Source organism: Pseudoliparis swirei, chromosome 12 (assembly GCF_029220125.1).
Source record: "Pseudoliparis swirei isolate HS2019 ecotype Mariana Trench chromosome 12, NWPU_hadal_v1, whole genome shotgun sequence".
NCBI lineage: Eukaryota > Metazoa > Chordata > Actinopteri > Perciformes > Liparidae > Pseudoliparis > Pseudoliparis swirei.
Window position 1 is genome coordinate 3726753 of NC_079399.1, and position 21198 is coordinate 3747950.

General features: G+C 49.3%; 1 protein-coding gene across 4 annotated transcripts in view; it reads right to left on the reverse strand.

Annotated features, from left to right (window-relative positions):
- Positions 1-73: 73 nt before the first annotated feature.
- Positions 74-21198, reverse strand: part of LOC130202507 (kelch-like protein 29) — a 180056-nt gene continuing 158931 nt past the window's right edge. For all 4 annotated transcript variants that reach the window (XM_056428104.1, XM_056428106.1, XM_056428105.1 and 1 more), the window contains 3 exons: positions 4891-5084; positions 1704-1848; positions 74-660 (listed from right to left, as the gene is read on the reverse strand). In XM_056428104.1, coding sequence (XP_056284079.1) covers positions 477-660; positions 1704-1848; positions 4891-5084 — 523 coding nt within the window. In that variant the 3' untranslated portion in view covers positions 74-476. The remainder of the gene's footprint in view (positions 661-1703; positions 1849-4890; positions 5085-21198) is intronic.

Sequence of the window (21198 nt, forward strand, 5' to 3'; positions counted from 1 at the left end):
CCTGACACGAGGAGGTGAGGTCACCTGACGCGAGGAGGTGAGGTCACCTGACACAAGGTCACCTGACGAGGAGGTGAGGTCACCTGACACGAGGTCACCTGACACGAGGAGGTGAGGTCACCTGACACGAGGTCACCTGACGCGAGGAGGTGAGGTCACCTGACACAAGGTCACCTGACACGAGGAGGTGAGGTCACCTGACGCGAGGAGGTGAGGTCACCTGACACGAGGTCACCTGACGCGAGGAGGTGAGGTCACCTGACACAAGGTCACCTGACGCGAGGAGGTGAGGTCACCTGACACGAGGAGGTGAGAGGTCACCTGACGAGTACATTCTACACGGGGCTTTTTTGTTGTTGTTGTTGTTATTGTTCCTGGGAGGCGGGACGAGTACCGAGTGGATGGATGCCGGTGTAAAAAAAAAGTCCAGAGGTCAACGCCACGCCGCGTGTCCGGGGTCCAGAGGCTCCGCCCCCTCAGCCGCTCTGAATGTACTTCTTGATGACCACGCAGCCGTGCCTGAACAGCGGGCAGGGCAGCGACTGCAGCAGCGTCCACGTGTTGGCGCAGGGGTCAAAGGTCTCCATGTTGCCGAGCGCCGGGCCCTCGCTGCTCACGATGCCCCCGGTGGCGAAGATCTTCCCGTCCACGATCGCGGCGCTGCGGAAGGAGGCGCGGAAGGAGGCGCAGGTTAGATTTTATAAAGTTAGAAAAAAAGCTAAACAATTAACTCTAATTGATTGATTGTGAGAGGAGTCGCCCCCTGGTGGTCAGGAGAGAATGCAGCTTTAGACTTCTATACAACCAGAGGAGTCGCCCCCTGGTGGTCAGGAGAATTGAGCTTTCTATACAACCAGAGTCGCCCCCTGGTGGTCAGGAGAGAGAATGCAGCTTTAACACATGAAGCATAGACTTCTATACAACCAGAGGAGTCGCCCCCTGGTGGTCAGAAGAGAGAATGCAGCTTTAACACGTGAAGCATAGACTTCTATACAACCAGAGGAGTCGACTACTGCAGAAAAAGCAGGTTTGACGTCGGTCTAAAAGTAGTTTTTATAATTTATTTTTACATATTAATATATTTAACTGCTCATTATCTTTCAGATCTTCCAAAGTCCCGACCGCCCTGAACAAGTGAAATAATAAAGAGAGATAATAATAGTCATGAAGGTCATGAGGTCATCGACCTCATGTCATCACATAGAGACACAACCTGCATACGATGACTAACTTTTAATATCATGGCTACTTTGTGTGGCAGAAGGGGGGAACACACGCACACACACACACACACACACACGCACACACACACACACACACACACACACACACACACACCTTGGGGGTGAGAGGGAGAGAACACCAATGTGTCTCCACAAATGTTTCCATTGGATGAGAAACAGAAAGTTTGAGTTCAGAACGGATTAAAACTTTGATCTGTAAGAAGATTAAAGATTTAGTTCTGCTATCGAGGTGAGGAACGACTACACACACACACACGCACACACACACACACACGCAAACACACACACATGCACACACACGCACAAACTCAGACGCAATGTAACAGATTATTACATAGTCTAAATCTAGTCAGAGAAAACAACACAGATGATCCCAAAATGGAATATTATATCTCTCCATCTCTCTCCCTCTTTCACTCTCTCTCTCTTCCTCTCGCCCTCCCTCCCTCTCTCCCTCACCTGCAGAACTGTCGGGAGTGGTTCATGTGGGGCCCGGCCTTGATGTTCCCCTTGTCCGGGTCGTAGATGGTGGTGGCTCGAGCGTATGCTCCCCCCAGGATGAAGATCAGACCATTTAGACTCACCGCGGGGGCGTATTTATTATCTGTGAGAGAGAGAGAGAGAGAGAGAGAGAGAGGGAGAGAGAAAAGAAGACATTTCTATTCAGTGGCATCAATTTGTTTCTTTGTGTTCTCTTTGTCCTCCAGAAACATCACAAAACTCTTTACAGACGACCTCAAGATGCTTCAGGGACAAATATATGGACATATAAATATATGTACTGTATATATATAAATATATATATATGTACTGTATATATATATATATGTACTGTATATATGTACTGTATATAAATATATATATATATGTACTGTATATATATATATATATATATATATATATATATATATATGTACTGTATATAAATATCTATATATATATGTACTGTATATATATATATATATGTATACATGTGTATATAAATATATTATTGTATATGTACTGTATATATATATATATATATATATATGTACTGTATATATATATATGTACTGTATATATATATGTACTGTATATAAATATATATATATGTACTGTATATATATATATGTACTGTATATATATAAATATATATATATGTACTGTATATATATATATATATATATATATATTTGGAGACAAAGGAGATGAAGGGCGTCTCGATGGAGTATTATTTTTGGCATGAGGAATATTATTTTTCTGCAAGAGAGAGAGAAAGTCCTGATAAGTGTTTGTGAAACCCATTTGCAGTTCATGCGGGAGCTGGTCCATGCAGAGAAGAAAACACACACACACACACACACACACACACGCGCACACACACGCACACACGACTGTATTTGTGTCAGTCGATAAGACAGTGCCGAGAGATGGCGAGAGAGAGAGGGAGAGTGAGAGAGAGATGGAGAGATTAGAGAGGGAGAGAGTGATGGAGGGAGGCGGAGGTGGAGGCTGGATGGAGCAGCTCCCCACCGTCTCACTAAAATCATCCTCAATTTCACTGGAGGCAGTAAAGCCGCCGGCTCGTCTGCCGCCTGACGGATGACGGCCTGTCCGTCCACGCCTCGCCGGAATAAGAAGAAACACACACACACACACACGCACGCACACACATGTGGGGAGTAGCACAGCCGGCTCGTTACGCAATACATAATACAGCTTGTACCTGGGTTATGTACAGTTGATATGAGGTAAGCAGAGGCTGTGTGTGTGTGTGTGTGTGTGTGTGTCTCCTCTCCTTCCTCGTCTACCAGCTGCTCTCTGAGCCCCGTCAGCCCCACGCTGCTCTCACCGCGAACACCTCGCGTTACATAACCAGAACTCGGCTCACAGCTGTAAGACCGAAGCCCCTGGTGGCCGAGCGAGGAAGTGTTTTCGGGGAGAAACTTTAATGGTGAACACAGCTTGAATTAAAATACATTTTAGACCCAGTATTGAGTGTTGTCCGCAGTGTGTATGCAAACCACCATGTGGGATATTAATTATATGTATATATATTTATATTTAAAGCACCATTTGGATGCTCCACGCCCTAAGGAGATGTCTCAAATGAGATAATCCAGCATGAAATAGAGTTTTTTTACTCGTGGAAAATTAATTAAAATGAACATAAACAGAACATTTGATTTATTTTTAGTTTCTTTGCAGCTTTATGTGAGAGTTAGTCCAGAAGTATGGAGGTCTTGAGTATAACAAAATAAATTAATACATGTATTAATAAATACTGGAATAAATAAATACTTAAATAAATGTCTAAATAAATAAATACAGGAATAAATAAATGCTTAAAAATATATGTATTCCGGTATATATTGATTTATTCAAGCATTTATTTATTTATTCCTGTATTTATTTATACATTTATTTAAGCATTTATTTATTCCTGTATTTCTTAATACATTTATTAATTTATTCAAGCATCTATTTATTCTTAAGACATTCTAAGTCCTCCATACAGAAAGTGTGTTAAGTGTTAAATACAAAGCGACGCTCGGCAGACTGGGAGGAAGTCTAAAAATCAAGAAAATGAACAAGTTGTATTTCTTTGTTTAAAAATCAGCATAAAACATTAATTCTCCATCTCCCAACCCACTATCTTCTTGGCTGGGATCAACGACTTCCTGGAGCCTGGAGTCTCCACTGGTTGCCTGGATGCTGGACTGGTCCAACTCCCCCCCCCCCTCCCCAAATCATCCTTTTTTATGCTTTATGGTTTCTGAAGATATAACATATTTAGTGAGCTTGGGATGCTCTTAACGCCAAGATGCATCTTCTCAAATATTTTCTGTTATGGGCTTTTGGTTTTAAATGGCGCTGTGTGTGTGTGTGTGTGTGTGTGTAATAAAGTGTAGCCCAAATATTAAAGTCTTCAGGATTTGATCTTCCCACAGAGCTACAGTTATGGCAGCCGACTTCAAAAGGGTTCCTTCTGGTCCCCGAGTCCTTCACGGGGGTTTTCCCCCCGGTGGCTGCGACTGGAAGGTTTTTTTCCAACGACCAATAAGATGTCAGGAAGCTGCGGTCGGACCCACCGGTCACCTCGAGCTCTGGTCCTCTCATCAGAGTGATGGAGCGGCGGCGTGGGAAGAATACCACAAACTAATGATGAGGAGGAGGAGCCACCGGCTGGAGAAGGTCACACGCTGACCGGGGCCGACGCTGTGGGTCAACATGCTTTCCACTGGAATATGATTTATTACAATAAAGTCATCAGCTGCGTGTTGCCTTCAAATTATTATTATTATTGTATGTTATTTTATTTATTTATTCTATTTATTTTATTTATTTATTTATTTTATTTAAATCGGTGATGTTTTATGACATAATGTGCCGCTTTACGACATAATGATGACCGTCACATTAAAATATACTGCAACTTTTTATGATGCGTTACTATAGTATGACCTTTGACCTTTGCATTGACGAACTTTAACGTCCCATGACCTTTTGCCTTTTCTATGGCATACTGTACTTCTGAGTCACGTCACCATCATCTCCTGCTCTTTTTTTTAAAGCTGGTGAGCATGTCATTGTCTCGCTCAATGGAAATAATTGTAAAAAGCACAATATCCGTGTGGGCGGAGCCACGGCTCGGGGCGTTCTTTACCTATCATCGGCGACTCGATGAAGCTCCAGGTGTCGCTGCGCGGCACGTAGGACTGGAGGACGCCGGCCGAGCGCCCGGCCTCGTTCACGCCGCCGAACACGTAGACCTTCCCGCCGCACACCGTGGCGGCCGCCGAGTGCACCGGCTTGGGCAGCGGGGACACCGTCTCCCACTGGTTGGTGATGGTGTCGTACCTGGAGCGGCAACAATAAATATATATATTTTAAAAATGGATGAATTTCAATTAAAAAGAGAGAAAAAAAGCAATAAAGAGGGAAAACTAAATGCTGGCGGTTCCAACTTCACCCCACTTCCATTAAAACGATCCAGTCTGGAAATGACATCAATTCTAATGATTCATAAACTATTCTCACACACACACACACACACACACACACACACACACACACACACACACACACACGGTTTTCGGGCTGCAGGGCTCTGACGGATACAATTAGCTCCAACGCCTCCCACCACCGGGGAAGATGAAAAAGAGCCGCCATTACGTACAATGACAGCAATTAAAGAGTTACACAAAGCCGCGTGTCGGGCGCCGCAGAGACGTTCGTCTCCGGAGCGCCGGACCGACACACTGGGATGAGAGGTTTCCCATCGAGACACCGGCGCCACGCCACCGAGCCCTCGCCAGAAGTTCCAGTGTGTGGTTGTACCTCTAGTTCACGTATGGGTTTAGATGCTGTGTGTGTGTGTGTGTGTGTGTGTGTCTATGTGTGTGTGTCTGTGTGTGTGTGTGTGTGTGTTCCATTAGCGTAGCGTGTTAGCCGTGTAATCCCGTGTCCACGGGCCACTGATCAAAGAGGCCTTCCAGCTGGAGGAAGGTGTGGCAGCTGTGTCTGATTTGGCCTCGGCTGCTGGTGATTGGCAATCACTCAGCAGCCGAGGCCGCCCTTATAAAAGCTCCCACTCGAGAGTGGAGAGGGAGAGGTGAGCAGAGGCACGTGTTTTGCGGTCTGCTCGGTGTCGTGTGTGTGCAAATAAATATGTCTTGGAACAAACCCTCTTGCTGTCTGGCGGATCCTTGGTGCTGGGGGGGGAAACCCACGGGTGGCGGCCTCAGGCCTGCTACAGAAGGCCTCATTAAAGATAAAACAGCCTCGAACATGATCAGTGAACACACACACACACACACACACACACAGACACACACACAGACACACACACACACACAGATACACACACACAGACACACACACATCCATTTTGGGGCGGCTTTAGCTCAGTGGGGTAAGAGGGCCGTCCTGCAACCGCAGGGGTGTGCGGGGGTTCGATCCCTCCTCCCCATTAGTTGCAAGTCAAGTGTCCTTGAGCAAGGCACTGAACCCCAGTTGCTTCCTCGCGCACTCCACTGCTCCTTAATAACTAAGGATGGGTTAAATGCAGAGAACTAATTTCCCCTTGGGGATTAATAAAAGTGTATATTCTATTCAGGCCGGCCTCCTTCATCAGGGGGTGTGTCTTTGGTGTAAAAACAACAAACCTTGATTATCAAACACTTAATATAGTGGACCCGTAACTTAAAGCCAATTAAAAGTATGGATTCCTCCTCAGTGACCTCAGTGACCTGTGACCTCAGTGACCTCAGTGACCTCAGTGACTTCAGTGACTTTGGCCTTTACAATGAAATACTGTTACTAATGACTTTTTATGATTTCTTTATCACTTTTACGACTTACTAAACTTTTACTTTTTTTACGACAAACTATACTATTATTTTTATGACACTATGATGCTTTATGACATACTGATGACTTTTTGTCATTTTTAAAGACATAACTACACTTTTTTTGATCACATACTGCACTTTGACCTTTGAATTTAAAGTATACTGCAACCTTTTATGATGAACTTACTTAAATTGATTTAGTTTATCAATTTTATATACTTGATATACTTATATTAATTAATCACAATTTATAAATATTTATTCATTAATTTAATTGTATTAATTTAATTGTATTTAATTGTATTTACTTTATTTAATTTATTTTATCGATGACGTTTTTTACGAGTTACTACACTACGACTTTTTATGACATACCATACTATGACATAGTCATTTATATTAATTAATCGACACACTATTGGACTTTAACAGCTCATTTTGTATTTCAGAGCCACGCTCACTGCACCGTGACGTCTTATTGCTCACCACACTATACTTTTGAGTCACGTCACCGTCGTCTGCTGCTCACGTAAGACAGTCATTTTCTTTAAAGGGCATCAGATGTCAGATGTCTGAAGAGGAACAGAAGAACCTCGTGTTTCAGTCCCAGAGGTCAAAGGTCGGATAACATTCATTACGCGTGAGATTCACATTAAACATTTAATGTGAACCGTGACATTAGAGATTCAACGGGTGGCTGTAGATGGTTTGATGACATCCCCAAGGGCACAGGAGGAAGGAGAGAACACATCCCGAGAGAGAGAGAGAGAGAGAGAGGGGGGGAGAGAGAGAGGGAGCGAGGGTGAGAGAGAGAGAGAGTGAGAGGGAGCGAGGGTGAGAGAGAGAGAGGGAGGGTGAGAGAGAGAGAGGGAGCGAGACAGCGAGGGTGAGAGAGAGGGAGAGAGTGAGGGACAGAGAGAGAGGGAGAGAGGGAGAGGGAGGGTGAGAGAGAGGCGAGGGGGAGAGAGAGAGAGAGAGGAGAGGGAGGAGGCGAGGAGAGAGAGGAGAGAGAGAGAGAGGAGAGGAGGCGAGCAAGGGAGAGAGATAGAATGAAGGAGAGAGAGAGGGAGAGAGTGAGGGAGAGAGAGAGAGGGAGCGAGACAGCGAGGGTGAGAGAGAGAGGGAGCGAGGGTGAGAGAGAGAGAGAGCGAGGGAGAGAGAGCGAGGGAGAGAGGCGAGAGAGGAGAGGGAGGAGGGAGAGAGAGCAGGGTGAGAGAGGGAGGGAGAGGCGCAAGGAGGAGAGAGCAGGGGAGAGAGAGAGAGGCGAGAGGGAGGGAGAGAGAGATAGAACGAAGGAGAGAGAGAGAGTGGGAGAGAGAGAGAGAGAGGGAGAGAGAGAGAGAGAGAGAGAGAGAGAGAGAGAGGGCGCAAGGGAGCGAGAGAGCAAGGGTGAGAGAGAGAGCGAAGGAGAGAGAGAGCGAAGGAGAGAGAGAGCGAGGGAGAGAGAGAGAGAGGGAGGGAGAGAGGGAGAGAGCGATATCCCAGCTAGATGGAGACGTGTACAGTCACAGCGGCCATGTTTGTTGTTGTTGACGACCCGAGTGTCACCTGAATGCCACTCAGCCCACGTAGTGAAGACCTCCAGGTCTCCTGTGTCCTTCCTTTAGATCCTTTAGAGAACATGTTCACCCTGTGGGACCTCAGCTCCCTCAGGGCGCGGCCCCAACAGAGGCCGCGAGCCAGTGTTTGACATCCCCTCTTCCGGTATTCATCGAGCAATAAAGAAAACCCTTAAGAACAAACGAAAAACACGAGGAAGACATCAACGCCCTGAAAGGATGAGCGCTTCCCTTTTCTCCTAAATTGTCGCCTGAACGTAAATCGCCCAAATAAACAACAAGCTCCGCCTCCTCGTCTCTCACCACCGGGCCGCTCACACACAGCTGGGTTTTTTTGGGGCGGTTTTGAGGATTAATACGCTGTGGCAGCTGTGTCTGATTTGGCCTCGGCTGCTGGTGATTGGCAATCACTCAGCAGCCGAGGCCACCCTTATAAAAGCTGCCACTCGAGAGTGGAGATGGGAAGGTGAGCAGAGGCACGTGTTTTGCGGTCTGCTCGGTGTCGTGTGTGTGCAAATAAATATGGCGTTGAACCAAACCCCTTGCTCTCTGGTGGATCCTTGGTGCTGGTGGGGGGAACCCACGGGTGGCGGCCTAGGGCCTGCTACATTGGAGCCCAACGTGGGGCCCCTGAGGACCCAGTGCCTGAAAGGGAGGGAGCCAGACCAGGAGGAAGAGCTGATGAGCAGCTTGGGCCAGATACTGGCCCGGATAGAGGAGATGGGGCGGGCACAGGCAGAGGAGAGCCGCCTGTTCCTCGGAACCCTCCGAAACCCGCCGGTGGTGTGGCAGACTCCCGTTCCCCGTGACCCGTCGCCGCAGCCGACCTCCGAGCCCCAGGACCCGTCGGAGCTGCCGAACCCAGAGCCCCAGGACCCGTCGGAGCTGCCGAACCCAGAGCCCCAGGACCCGTCGGAGCTGCCGGACCCAGAGCCCCAGGACTCGTCGGAGCTGCAGAACCCCGAGGTCCAGGACCCGTCGGAGCGGCCGACCTCCGAGCCCCAGGACCCGTCGGAGCTGCCGAACCCAGAGCCCCAGGACCCGTCGGAGCTGCCGACCTCCGAGCCCCAGGACCCGTCGGAGCTGCCGAACCCAGAGCCCCAGGACCCGTCGGAGCTGCCGAACCCGGAGCCCCAGGACCCGTAAGAGCTGCAGACCCAGAGCCCCAGGACCCGTCAGCTGCCGACCTCCGAGCCCCAGGACCCGTCGGAGCTGCAGACCCAGAGCCCCAGGACCCGTCGGAGCTGCCGAACCCAGAGCCCCAGGACCCGTCGGAGCTGCCGAACCCAGAGCCCCAGGACTCGTCGGAGCTGCCGAACCCCGAGGTCCAGAACTCGTCGGAGCTGCCGACGGCTGAGCCCCAGGACCCGTCGGAGCTGCCGAAGCCAGAGCCCCAGGACCCGTTGGAGCTGCCGAACCCGGAGCCCCAGGACCCGTCGGAGCTGCCGAACCCAGAGCCCCAGGACCCGTCGGAGCTGCCGAACCCAGAGCCCCAGGACCCGTCGGAGCTGCCGAACCCAGAGCCCCAGGACTCGTCGGAGCTGCGACCCCGAGGTCCAGGATCCGTCGAGCTGCTGACCCCGAGCCGACCCGTCGGTGGAGGCAGACTCGGATCCCGGGCCCTGTCGGAGGTACCAGCTACCGCTGCTCATCCGGTCCCGTTCCCCGGCCCGGCGGGCGTCATCCCCGTCCCGAACCCCAGAGCCCCCACATCCTAAGCAGTCGACCCCGGAGCCCCCTCCTGCCGAGCCCGGTCCTGGTCCCCCAGTGCCCCTCCTCCGCCCAAGCTCTCATGGGGGGGGGAGATTAGGCGGAGGAGCCCGGCCTAAATCGAGTGGTGGGGAGTGTGGCAGCTGTGTCTGATTTGGCCTCGGCTGCTGGTGATTGGCAATCACTCAGCAGCCGAGGCCACCCTTATAAAAGCTGCCACTCGAGAGTGGAGATGGGAAGGTGAGCAGAGGCACGTGTTTTGCGGTCTGCTCGGTGTCGTGTGTGTGCAAATAAATATGGCGTTGAACCAAACCCCTTGCTCTCTGGTGGATCCTTGGTGCTGGTGGGGGGAACCCACGGGTGGCGGCCTAGGGCCTGCTACATACGCCCGCCTCAGTGAGTGTTTACGGCAGCGGGACGCCAGTTTAAGGGTTTCGCTCGATAACAAACCGCCTGTGTTCTAATGAAGTGACATCATCACACAGCTCCTTCTCCTCCTCTTCCAGATTAAAAGATCTCTGAAACAAAAACCGGGAACACGCGTCTTCAACCGGGTGAAACCGACGTCATTGGAGACGAGCTGAGACACGAGGTGAGAAACGAGTAGAAACAAGAATAAACGAGTAGAAACGAACAGGAATTAGTAGAAATGAGTAGAAATTAGTAGAAACAAGCTGAGACACGATAATAAAACGAGTAGAAATGAGCAGAAATAAGCAAAAACTAGTAGAAATTTGTACAAATTAGCAGAAACGAGTAGAAACCAGAAGAAACGAGTAGAAACAAACATAAATGAGTATAAATTAGTAGAAAAGAGCAGAAACGAGTAGAAACAAGCTGAGACACGATCATAAAATGAATAGAAACGAGCATTAATGAGTAGAAACAAGCTTAGAAATTAGTAGAAATAAGCGAAAACAAGTAGAAATTTGTAGAAATTAGCAGAAACGAGTAGAAACAAGCTGATACACGAGCAGAAACGAGTAGAAATGAGCAGAAATGAGTAGAAACAAGAAGAAGTGAGTAAAAACGAGTAGAAACTAGCTGAAAAACAAGTAAAAACGAGCAGAGAAACAAGCATAAATGAGCAGAAACGAGTAGAAACGAGTAGAAACGAGTAAACAAGCTGATAAATGTGACAACAGTCGTGTTGAGGAAGCTTCCAGATGCTCTACGGGAGAGGAACTCACATCCTGGGATACAGGAAGTGAAGACAACGTGAAACCCTTCCTGGCGATGCTATTGGTTGAACTGTGAGAGTCACATGACCTCCGCCTCCTGACCTTGAACGCATCGCTCCCCCAAGATGATGCAATCAAGCTCAATATTAAATATACATATAACCTGCGGAGGAGGTGAAGAGACGATGAACTGCAAGAGACGCGCTCATCTAGAGAGAGAAACGAGAGGAGGAGGAGGAGGAGGAGAGAAGAGGAGGAGGAGGAGGAGAGAAGAGCGCCGCCTCGCATCAGATAACAAACCGAGCTCCGTGTTCCTCGCCGCCGACAACAAAGACAACAAAGACCCGTTAAGTGGCAAAAGAGCCGTCCAGGAATGCCATGGCAACGCCACCGCTCAGCGCCCAACAGCAGCTGCAGGACCCCAACACGGCAATTAAAACGATTCGGAGTCGCTCGTAGTCGAGGAATCATGAAAGTCGCCCAATTTACATTCGAGAGATTCTCGTAAAAAATTTTTTCTGAACTAAAAGCTTCTGATGTGCAACTCCTGAGAAAAACACGCCAACGAGACGCAGAGAGGAACCGAACGCCAGATTACAGCGAGCAGCACCTTTAATCCCTGAAGTCACACATTAATCCCTGCAACACACACACACACACACACACACACACACACACACACACACACACCACACACACACACACACACATCCATAAGGAGAGAGGAGAGAGGAGCTCAGTGTATCCTAAACGTCCATAAGGAGAGAGGAGAGGAGAGAGGAGCTCAGTGTATCCTAAACATCCATAAGGAGAGAGGAGAGGAGAGAGGAGCTCAGTGTATCCTAAACGTCCATAAGGAGAGAGGAGAGGAGCTCAGTGTATCCTAAACGTCCATAAGGAGAGAGGAGAGGAGAGAGCTCAGTGTATCCTAAGCGTCCATAAGGAGAGAGGAGAGAGAGGAGCTCAGTGTATCCTAAACGTCCATAAGGAGAGAGAGGAGAGAGGTGCTCAGTGTATCCTAAGCGTCCATAAGGAGAGAGGAGAGAGGAGAGGAGCTCAGTGTATCCTAAACGTCCATAAGGCGAGAGGAGAGGAGCTCAGTGTATCCTAAACGTCCATAAGGAGAGGAGAGAGGAGCTCAGTGTATCCTAAACGTCCATAAGGAGAGGAGAGGAGAGAGGTGCTCAGTGTATCCTAAGCGTCCATAAGGAGAGAGGAGAGAGGAGCTCAGTGTATCCTAAACGTCCATAAGGAGAGAGGAGAGGAGCTCAGTGTATCCTAAACGTCTATAAGGAGAGAGGAGAGGAGCTCAGTGTATCCTAAGCGTCCATAAGGAGAGAGGAGAGAGGAGCTCAGTGTATCCTAAACGTCCATAAGGAGAGAGGAGAGAGGAGCTCAGTGTATCCTAAACGTCTATAAGGAGAGAGGAGAAAGGAGCTCAGTGTATCCTAAACGTCTATAAGGAGAGAGGAGAGCTCAGTGTATCCTAAGCGTCCATAAGGAGAGAGGAGAGGAGCTCAGTGTATCCTAAACGTCCATAAGGAGAGAGGAGAGGAGAGAGGAGCTCAGTGTATCCTAAACATCCATAAGGAGAGAGGAGAGAGAGGAGCTCAGTGTATCCTAAACATCCATAAGGAGAGAGAGAGAGAGGAGCTCAGTGTATCCTAAACGTCTTTAAGGAGAGGAGGAGAGAGAGGAGCTCAGTGTATCCTAAGCGTCCATAAGGAGAGAGGAGAAAGGAGCTCAGTGTATCCTAAACGTCCATAAGAGGAGAGGAGAGAGGTGCTCAGTGTATCCTAAGCGTCCATAAGGAGAGAGGAGAGGAGCTCAGTGTATCCTAAACGTCCATAAGGAGAGAGGAGAGAGGAGCTCAGTGTATCCTAAGCGTCCATAAGGAGAGAGGAGAGAGAGGAGCTCAGTGTATCCTAACGTCCATAAGGAGAGAGGAGAGAGGAGCTCAGTGTATCCTAACGTCTATAAGGAGAGAGGAGAGAGGAGCTCAGTGTATCCTAAGCGTCCATAAGGAGAGAGGAGAGAGGAGCTCAGTGTATCCTAAACGTCCATAAGGAGAGAGGAGAGAGGAGCTCAGTGTATCCTAAGCGTCCATAAGGAGAGAGGAGCTCAGTGTATCCTAAGCGTCCATAAGGAGAGGAGAGAGGAGCTCAGTGTATCCTAAGCGTCCATAAGGAGAGGAGAGAGGAGCTCAGTGTATCCTAAGCGTCCATAAGGAGAGAGGAGAGGAGCTCAGTGTATCCTAAGCGTCCCCCATCAGCCTCTCAGCCTATAGCAGCGTCTCTAGGGGCGTAAACCTAATTCAGCCCTAACTATAGAATTATATGGTTCCAATACTGTATGTATATATATATATATATATATATATATGTGTGTGTGTGTGTGTGTGTGTGTGCATCAACCCCTCACAGCCTCTGTTCCCTGCCGTTCAACCGTCGTACGCTCCTCTGAAGAGAAAACATTAAATAAATAAAAAAAGAAAGTACTTGAAATTTTCTGTCGAACTTTCGTTTTAAAAGCAAATTCGGCTCATTTGGAATCATTCGGCTGCGACGATGTCTTTGCATATTTGTTCTTATCTCGTCCAAAAAAAGCTTTTTTTGCTCGCACCTGGGCTGAGAGGGGGGGAGGGGAGGGGGAGGGGGGGGCGGGTCGACGGGTTGATTGAAAGGACGCATCGGGGGCGGAGGTGAAGACGAGGAAGGAAAAACCAGGAAAAGGGAGATGTGAGAATATGCTCTTTGCATTCATTTGAATCATACAGGCCAATAGGAGAGAGAGAGAGAGAGAGAGAGAGAGAGAGAGAGAGAGTCTGTGTTGTGTCAGAGCTCATCATCACAGCCTGCTGTCTGCTGGGCTCCTGCACGTCCCATCGTTAGGACACACGTTTTGGGCTTTGCCACACACACACACACACACACACATGCACACACACACACACACACACACACACACACACACACACGGTAACAGTAGCACACACGCCGGCTGTCACGCCACCCGTGGGTGTCTGTGAACCGATCGCATGCATTCTGGTCTGCAGAGGCCCGTCATGGAGGAATCTGCACACGTTGATATTTTAATGTCCTCTATTAAATAAAACTATTTGTATTTATTTATTTTAGCTCTTCAAAAGATGCCACTTGTGTTTGGCCTCCTTTTTATTTGTATTATTCATTTTCTTTATTGCAGTGCGTTGGGAGTACACACACGTCTACATTTGCATACATATGATATTGTTCATTACTCATGTTTGTTTTTTTAATGGAGAAAGAAATTGTGATACAAAGCAAATCATAAAAGAATAAACGGGAAAAGATACAGAGAACAATTTAACATTGTTAAATATAAACAATTAAAAGGGAAGACGGTGCACATGTACATATACTGTATCATATATAATATTATTATATTAGCATATAAACCAGATTCCTCAGGGCTGAATCCTTTAATATTGTTTAGTTATGATTATCAATTATCAGAATGTAATCTACTTATTCCACTTTCGCAAATATTCTTAATTTAAAAAGAAAATGTGTGATTGATCCTTTTTTGCTATTTTAATGAATATTAAACATTTTAATTGATTTTTTTATTGAATTTGTAAGCGTCCTTGAGTGTCTAGAAAAGCACGATATGAATTTGAAGTATTATTACTATTATTAATTGGTCATATTATATATTATATCATTATATTCTAAATCTTGTTATAATAATGCTATTTAAAAAAAGTTAGAGCCTGCAATGCAATGTGATGCCATGTGGTTGTGACCGGTGTGCTCTCTCTCCTGATTGGCTCTGCCTGTACCAGCTGTTTGTACCTGTGTTCTCTCTCTCCTGCGTGCTGATTGGCTCTGCCTGTACCAGCTGTTTGTACCTGTGTGTTCTCTCTCCTGCGTGCTGATTGGCTCTGCCTGTACCAGCTGTTTGTATGTGTGTTCTCTCTCCTGCGTGTTGATTGGCTCTGCTTGTGACAGCTGTTTGTACCTGTGTGTTCTCTCTCCTGCGTGCTGATTGGCTCTGCCTGTACCAGCTGTTTGTACCTGTGTTCTCTCTCTCCTGCGTGCTGATTGGCTCTGCCTGTACTAGCTGTTTGTATGTGTGTTCTCTCTCCTGCGTGCTGATTGGCTCTGCTTGTGACAGCTGTTTGTATGTGTTCTCTCTCTCCTGCGTGCTGATTGGCTCTGCCTGTACCAGCTGTTTGTACCTGTGTGTTCTCTCTCCTGCGTGCTGATTGGCTCTGCTTGTACCAGCTGTTTGTACCTGTGTGTTCTCTCTCCTGCGTGCTGATTGGCTCTGCTTGTGACAGCTGTTTGTACCTGTGTTCAAGATTCAAGATTCAAGATTCAAGATGTTTTATTTGTCACATACACACACAGGGTGTGCAGTGAAATGAAAGTGGCAATGCTCAGCAGGAATGTGCAAGGGCAACAAGTACACACTATTTACAAATAAAAAACAACACAATATTTACAGTAAGTGTGTGTGTGTGTGTGTGTGTGTGTGTGCCTAAGAGGGCAGTTGTGTGGGTCTATGTGGGGTCCTGGTGAGGTCGGAGTTCACAATCCTGATGGCCTGAGGAAAGAAACTCCGTCTCAGTCTCTCTGTTCTTGCAGCGTGACTACGGGCGCCTGCCTGACCGCAGCAGCTGAAACAGTCTGTTGTTGGGGTGGTGAGGATCCTTCATGATCCTGCCGGCTCTGGTTCTGCACCTCCTGGTGTACAAGTCCTGCAGGGTGGGAGTGTAGTTCCAATAGTGCGCTCAGCCGAACGCACTACTCTCTGCAGAGCCTTCCTGTCCTGAGCGGAGCAGTTGCCAAACCAGGCTGTGATGCTTCCTGTCAGGACGCTCTCTACAGCTCCAGAGTAGAAGGACTGAAGGATCCTCTGGGAAACTTTAAATTTCCTCAGCTGCCTGAGGTGGTAGAGGCGCTGCCTTGCCTTTCTCACCAGAGTGTCTGTGTTTGTTGACCATGTCAGATCCTCGGTGATGTGGACTCCCAGGTATTTATACCCGCTCACCCTCTCCACAGTAGTCCCGTTAATCCCCAGTGGTGAGTACGTCTCTGTTGTTGTGCCCTCCTAAAGTCCACAATCAGCTCCTTAGTTTTGGTGACATTCATGATGAGGCTGTTGTCCTGGCACCAGAGTGACAGATCAGCAACTTCCTCCAGGTAGGCCTTCTCGTCGTTGTCGGAGATCAGGCCCACCACCACTGTGTCATCCGCAAACTTGATGATGGTGTTGGAGCTGAACCTGGCCACACAGTCATGTGTGTACAGGGAGTACAGTAGGGGCTGAGGACGCAACCCTGGGGATCCTGTGTTCAGGGTGAGGATTTGGAGGTGTGTCTGCCCACCCAGACCACCTGTGGCCTGGCGGGCAGGAAGTCCAGGATCCAAGCACACAGGGAGGTGTTCAGTCCCAGCTCAGTCAGCCTGCCGGCCAGTCTGGAGGGACTATGGTGTTGAAAGCTGAACTATAATCAATGAACAGCAGTCTCACATAGCCCCCTCTGGCTGTCCAGATGAGAGAGTGTGGTGTGCAGTACCTGGGAGACAGCATCATCCGTGGATCTGTTTGGGCGATAAGCAAACTGCAGCGGGTCCATGGAGGAAGGAGGAAGGCGCAGATGTAGTCCTTTATCAGCCTCTCAAAGCATTTCATGACCACCGAGGTGAGGGCCACGGTCGGTAGTCATTCATACATGCTGGAGAAGCATTCTTGGGCACAGGGACAATAGTGGATCTCTTGAAGCAGGCGGGGACCACGGACTCAGCCAGGAGAGGTTGAATATTGTGGTGAACACTGGAGCTAGCTGGTTAGCACAGGTCTTCAGTACTCGCCCAGATATGCCATCTGGACCTGCAGCTTTCCTGGTGTTCACCCTCAACAGAGCCCTCCTCACACTGTGCTCGGTCACAGAGAGTGTGTGTTCATCCCCAGCGGTAGAACTCACCTCGGCTACGCTAACGGTGTTGTTGTTAGCCGGCGAGCTAGCGCTGTTGTTGCTAGCCTCAAACCGTGCATAAAATGAGTTCAGGTCGTCCGCTAGGGATGTGTCGGCACTCACCATTGCGCGGGGTCTGCTCTGGTAGTTTGTAATAGTCCGTAGCCCCTGCCATAGGCGCCTGGTGTCGCGCTGCTCCATCTGTGATTCCACTCTGTCTCGGTACTTCCTCTTGGCCTTCTTCACCGCCTCCTCAGTCCATAGACCGCTGCCTTGTACTGTCCATGTTGCGGATACAAGACCGGAGTTATAGGCAGCAGTACGGGCGTTCACAGCTTCACGGATGGATCTATCAACCCACGGCTTTTGGTTAGGAAAGTCCCTAACTTTTACCGTGGGGACGATGGTGTCCGTTAAGCGTTGCTATGAGGCTCATTGCTACTTCCATAAACTTCGCTGGCGTCACTGGAACTGGATTGGATCATGTCCCAGTCGACAATACTCAGAGCGTCCTGTAGCTCAGCCTCTGATTGGTCAGACCACCGCATTCGTTCCTCGTCACTACCGCTTCCTTGCGATCCTTTGTTTATACTCCGGAAGCAGAAAAATGGCGGCATGGTCTGATTTCCCTAACGGAGGGAGAGAGACAGCCTTGTAGCCTCTCTTGAATGGCGTATAGCAGTGGTCCAACGTTCTTTCCTCTGGTAGCACACGTAATGTGCTGGTGAAAGTTCGGCATGACTTTTTAGGTTTGCCTTGTTAAAGCCCTCAGCCACCACCACAGTCGCGCCGGGATACTTGTTCTGATGCCGACATAACACATCATGTAGGTCCGATAGTGCTACGTCGGTGTCCGCTTGTGGTGGAATGTAGACGGCTGTGGTGATGACCGAGCTGAACTCCCGGGAAGGTAGAATGGACGGCATGAGATCGCCAGATGTTCCAGGTTCGGCGAGCAGGAACGAGAAAGAGTCTTAATGTTCTTGGGGTCACACCACATGTTGTTTGTCATGAAGCAAACCCCTCCACCCTTAGATTTACCAGACTCTTCCGTTCTGTCTGCACGGAAAACAGAGAAGGACTCGGTTGGGCATATGACTCGATCCGGCACCAGCGGGGTCAGCCAAGTTTCCGTCAGACAAAAGATGTTACAATCCCGCATGTCCCGTTGGAATCTGATCCTTGCCCTAACATCATCCAGCTTATTTTCCAGAGACTGGACGTTAGCAAGAAGGATGCTGGGCAAAGGTGGACGGTGGGCTTGAACTCTCAGTCTGTTCGAATTCGCTCCGTTTCCCTCGATGTTTCGTCGTCTCCCGTAGTAGCGGCTCCACTGTTGTTGTTGCGGTTCGCTCGTACAATCTCCGCCGGCCACGCTGGATCGATGGAAAAAGTGGACAAAAACCCTTGTTTTGCGCAAAAGTTTATGTCCAAAAGTGTGCTGCGGTCGTATGTTGTTAGTGCCGATGTGTTTGTGGCAAAGAAAATATTAAAAATAAACACAAAAACTAAAAGAGCGCACAATCTCCGCGGAGCTGCCGCGACGGCGACTGGACACAGCCGCGCCATCTAAAGGTAATCTCTCCTGCGTGCTGATTGGCTCTGCTTGTACCAGCTGTCTGTACCTGTGTGTTCTCTCTCCTGCGTGCTGATTGGCTCTGCTTGTGACAGCTGTTTGTACCTGTGTGTTCTCTCTCCTGCGTGCTGATTGGCTCTGCTTGTACCAGCTGTCTGTACCTGTGTGTTCTCTCTCCTGCGTGCTGATTGGCTCTGCTTGTGACAGCTGTTTGTACCTGTGTGTTCTCTCTCCTGCATGCTGATTGGCTCTGATTGTACCAGCTGTTTGTACCTGTGTTCTCTCTCTCTCTCTCCGGGTTGCTAATCCATGTCTGACGGTGAAATCCTCCCACGTTGGGGCATTTGCATCCTACAGGGAGGGGAATTCCTTTTTTGAAGACGTGCATAAAAACTCAAAAATGTATATTTGGGGGCGGCCATTCAGGTCACGTGACATTTTAAACCTTCAAATTCAAATTCATGGGCGGTGACCACCTTAACAAAGTCGTCTCCACGCATTCACCAACGCTCTTCATCCTCTCGTTCCACGCCCCGGGACCTTATGTTGTCATTCACTCATGGTACACACACACACACACACACACACACACACACACACACACACACACACACACACACACACACACACACACACACACACACACACACACACACACACACACACACACACACACACACACACTCCTATGTACGATGACATCTGGGAATCTGTCGGAGCCTCGCTCTCCGTCGGAGTGCGTTCGTCTGACAGACTGAAGTCAAGGTCAGCCAAAAGACACACACACACACACACACACACACACAGCTCATTAACTCTGATGGATTGCCGCACGTCTCGGGCTAATAACGCCGGCATACGTGTGCACGCCACGCACAAGCGCCCGCGGCCGCACGATCGAGAGAAAAAACACCAGACTACGGCAAACACGGACACGCGCGCCACCTCGGGGTCACCTTCAGCTAATCCCCCAACCGGCCACACAGATTTACCCATAATCCCTGCGAACGGAGTGTGACGCACACACACACACACACACACACACATTCTGTAGGATACGCTCCAGATACGCTGCACGACACTCGGGCGAATATAAAAAAAATGGCACCTTGAAACAAAATCAGGATGGAGGGGAATTTAGGAAGCCATGATAATAGTGAGTGTCTCTGAGTGTGTGCGTGTGTGTGTGTGTGTGTGCGCGTGTGTGTGTGTGTGTGTGACGCAGGTTTAATTGGATGGGAATGTCACGTCGGAAAGGGGACACGAGAGCTGCCGGTGGTGTAGGTCGTACACCAATTACTGCTCCGCACTCCTCAGGACCAGACAGATGTGAGAGCGAGGCCCCGCTTCATTAGCCACGTGGGCCCCGTGTCGATAGCAGCCGGGTGGGGGGGAGGGGGCGGGTCGGGGGGGGGGGGGGGTCCTCGAATTGTCGTGGAACGCGGCGGCTGCAGCGACGGCCTGCAGGGTCGATCGCTATCACCTCTGTTCAGTATTCAGACGGGGAAGGAGCGCGGTCTGAAGGAGGCGTTGTCGTTCCCCTCTGGAACACATGTACCCCCCCCCCCCCACGACAATTAATTCATGAAATACAAAAAGGGGAAAAAACTACAAACAAAAGTTTCTTCTATAAATAAACGAGTTGAAGAGGGTCTTCTGCAGGACAGCTTCCAATTGGCTCCCCCTGAATGGGACCTATTAATAAGTGATGAGTCATCCTAAATGCTGACTGGCACACACACACACACACACATCACACACACACACACACACAACAAAGACCTACAAATAACAAAAATACCATTGTGTCTGCACTTTTCTCGAGTTGATGCGAACACCTTCAACTTGGGCGCACACACACACACACATACATACAGACACACACACACACACACACACATATATATATAACAAACTAACACTCCCACCTCCGGTGCTATCGCTCCCCGGGTGCCGTGAGTTGCGGTGACTGGATATTGAGACGGTTTGCCAGTGCTGTGCTTTCTAAAGGTCAGGTGCTGTTTGTGTGTGTGTGTGTGTGGGGGGATCCGTCACATCCAAAACCGCTGATAATAAACCGGCAACAACCCGACATCCACGACGGGGTGACAGCCCGATGATGGACAGAATAAAACGTCTTCCATGTGTGTGAGAGGAGAGTGACTCGCCTGTTTGGTAAAAGGCCGGACATCTCCCCCCCCTCCCCCCCCCCACACACACACGGACACATCTCCCCCCCCACACACACACCTACCCCCCACCTCCAATACCATCATTTTGTTGACAATGAAGTGGACACGCCGTCTTCGCCTGCCTCTCTCTCTCTCTCTCTCTCTCTCTCTCTCTCTCTCTCTCTCTCTCTCTCTCTCTCTCTCTCCCCCCCATCCCTGGCGTCCCACAGGAGGGGACCTTTCTCTGGGTGACTGGCATCCCAGCGTGTACGGCGTCCCGCGGACCGCAGAGTACTTGAGGACTTGTCAGATCACAGAGACCCCCCCCCCCCCCTCAACGCGATGGAACCTCCCGCTGGATCCTCCGTCTCGCTGTAGGTTCAGATGAGGTCTCCGTTTCGATTCGCCTCCTTTGTCAGACTCGAGTCGACACTCGGCCTACGATGGCGCTCCGGAGTAGAA